The sequence below is a fragment of the Orycteropus afer genome, unplaced genomic scaffold (assembly GCF_000298275.1).
Source record: "Orycteropus afer afer isolate SDZICR_OR568_19922 unplaced genomic scaffold, OryAfe1.0 scaffold00179, whole genome shotgun sequence".
NCBI lineage: Eukaryota > Metazoa > Chordata > Mammalia > Tubulidentata > Orycteropodidae > Orycteropus > Orycteropus afer.
In genome coordinates, this window is record NW_006921766.1 from 1,828,409 (window position 1) to 1,829,859 (window position 1,451).

Consider the following 1,451-nt stretch of genomic DNA (forward strand, 5'->3'; position numbering starts at 1 on the left):
ATAGGCTTGCTGGGAGCTCTGGTAGAGTAGTGGCTAAGGCACTTGACTGCTAACCAGAAGGCTAGCGGTTCAAACCCACCAGCCACTCCCCGGAAGCAAGATGAGGCAATCTACTTCCGTAGTGATACAGCCTTGGAAACCCAAGGAGGGGTCGTTGTGGGCCGGGTCTGACTCAACGGCACCTAACAACAACAACAACAAAACATAGGCTTGCTATGAGTCAGAAACGACGCCACAACAATGGCTACAATGGCTAATGGATAACACATGTCTAGGTGATACTGAAGCTGCTAGTCTGAGAGTACACTTTGAGAACCACTGGTACAGAGAACAGTGAATAAGAAGCACGTTCTCTGCCCTCATGGAGCACCAGTCAAAACCAGATAGCAAGCCAGTAACTACACACATAGAAAACTACAGTGACAAAAAAATATAGGGTGCCCAGTTAATAGCTGGAGAATACGGTCTGATGAAGGATGGAGTGACTTCCCAGAAAAAGGGAGATTTGAGCTGGGAATCCTATTAGTTGGGGGTACAGAAGAGATGGGTAGGAGAATGCCACGCAGGGCCAAAGGGCTGCCGCACTACGACTATAGCGCGAGCAGGGCAGAGCGCTCGCCGGGGTGGGTGGCAGGAGCCAGCGGGACTGGAAGGCAGGCAGTTGGTTCCAGCTATTCCGGTCGAGCCACGTGAGGCCCCACGCGATTCCGAAGCTTCCCAGCCCAAGCCACTGCCGCCCCTCGCCGGCTGAACAGCCCGCGACCCAGCGGCGGCCCCCGCCCCGACACCCCTGCCACCCGCGAGTTAACCTTCCGCTCGCTGAGTCCTAGCCACGATGTATTTCCGGAGCTTCTTCACCGCCCGATCCCGGGTCACCTTCTCGTTGCCCGCCAGGCGCTGCGCGAGCTGGATCTCAGGTGGGAGCTGCACCCGCGAAACCATAGCGACCCTTGCCAAAAGCCCACAGCACCGAACCGCGCGCGTACCGCACCAGCTTCGCCCGGGCGCGTGGCGTGGCGTCACAATCACGCGCCGCGGCTCTGGTCGCACGCTAGCGCCACGCTGCGGCGGGTCCCGCCATGGAGTTCCGTCCCAGAGTCTGAGGAAGGACTGACGGAATAGCTACTCTACACTCTGTTGGAGGTGGCTGTTACAATAGATATTTACTCTTAGAGGGGAAAAAAATAAACATATGCTCTTTCTTTTAATGGAAACTGTGGTTCATTCCCAGTTGATGAAGGAAAGCTCCACTTTACCAAAGAATGCCAGCTAGTGTATGTTGTTGATAGTTATGAGTAGTCCCCCACTCTGGCAACATCATGCACAATGGAACTAAATGCTGTCCAGTCTTCTGCCATCCCCATGATCAGTTGTGGATTAGACCGTTGTGATCCATAGGGTTTTCATTGGCTGATTTTTGGAAGTATTTTTGGAAGTAGATCACTGGGCCT

The 1,451-nt window shown here is 54.3% G+C and overlaps 1 protein-coding gene across 1 annotated transcript in view; it reads right to left on the minus strand.

Moving 5' to 3' along the window:
- RRP1 (ribosomal RNA processing 1) overlaps positions 1-942 on the minus strand; it is a 20,471-nt gene extending 19,529 nt beyond the window's left edge. Inside the window, exon 1 of the mRNA XM_042781839.1 lies at positions 810-942. Coding sequence (XP_042637773.1) covers positions 810-942 — 133 coding nt within the window. The remainder of the gene's footprint in view (positions 1-809) is intronic.
- Positions 943-1,451: the final 509 nt, after the last annotated feature.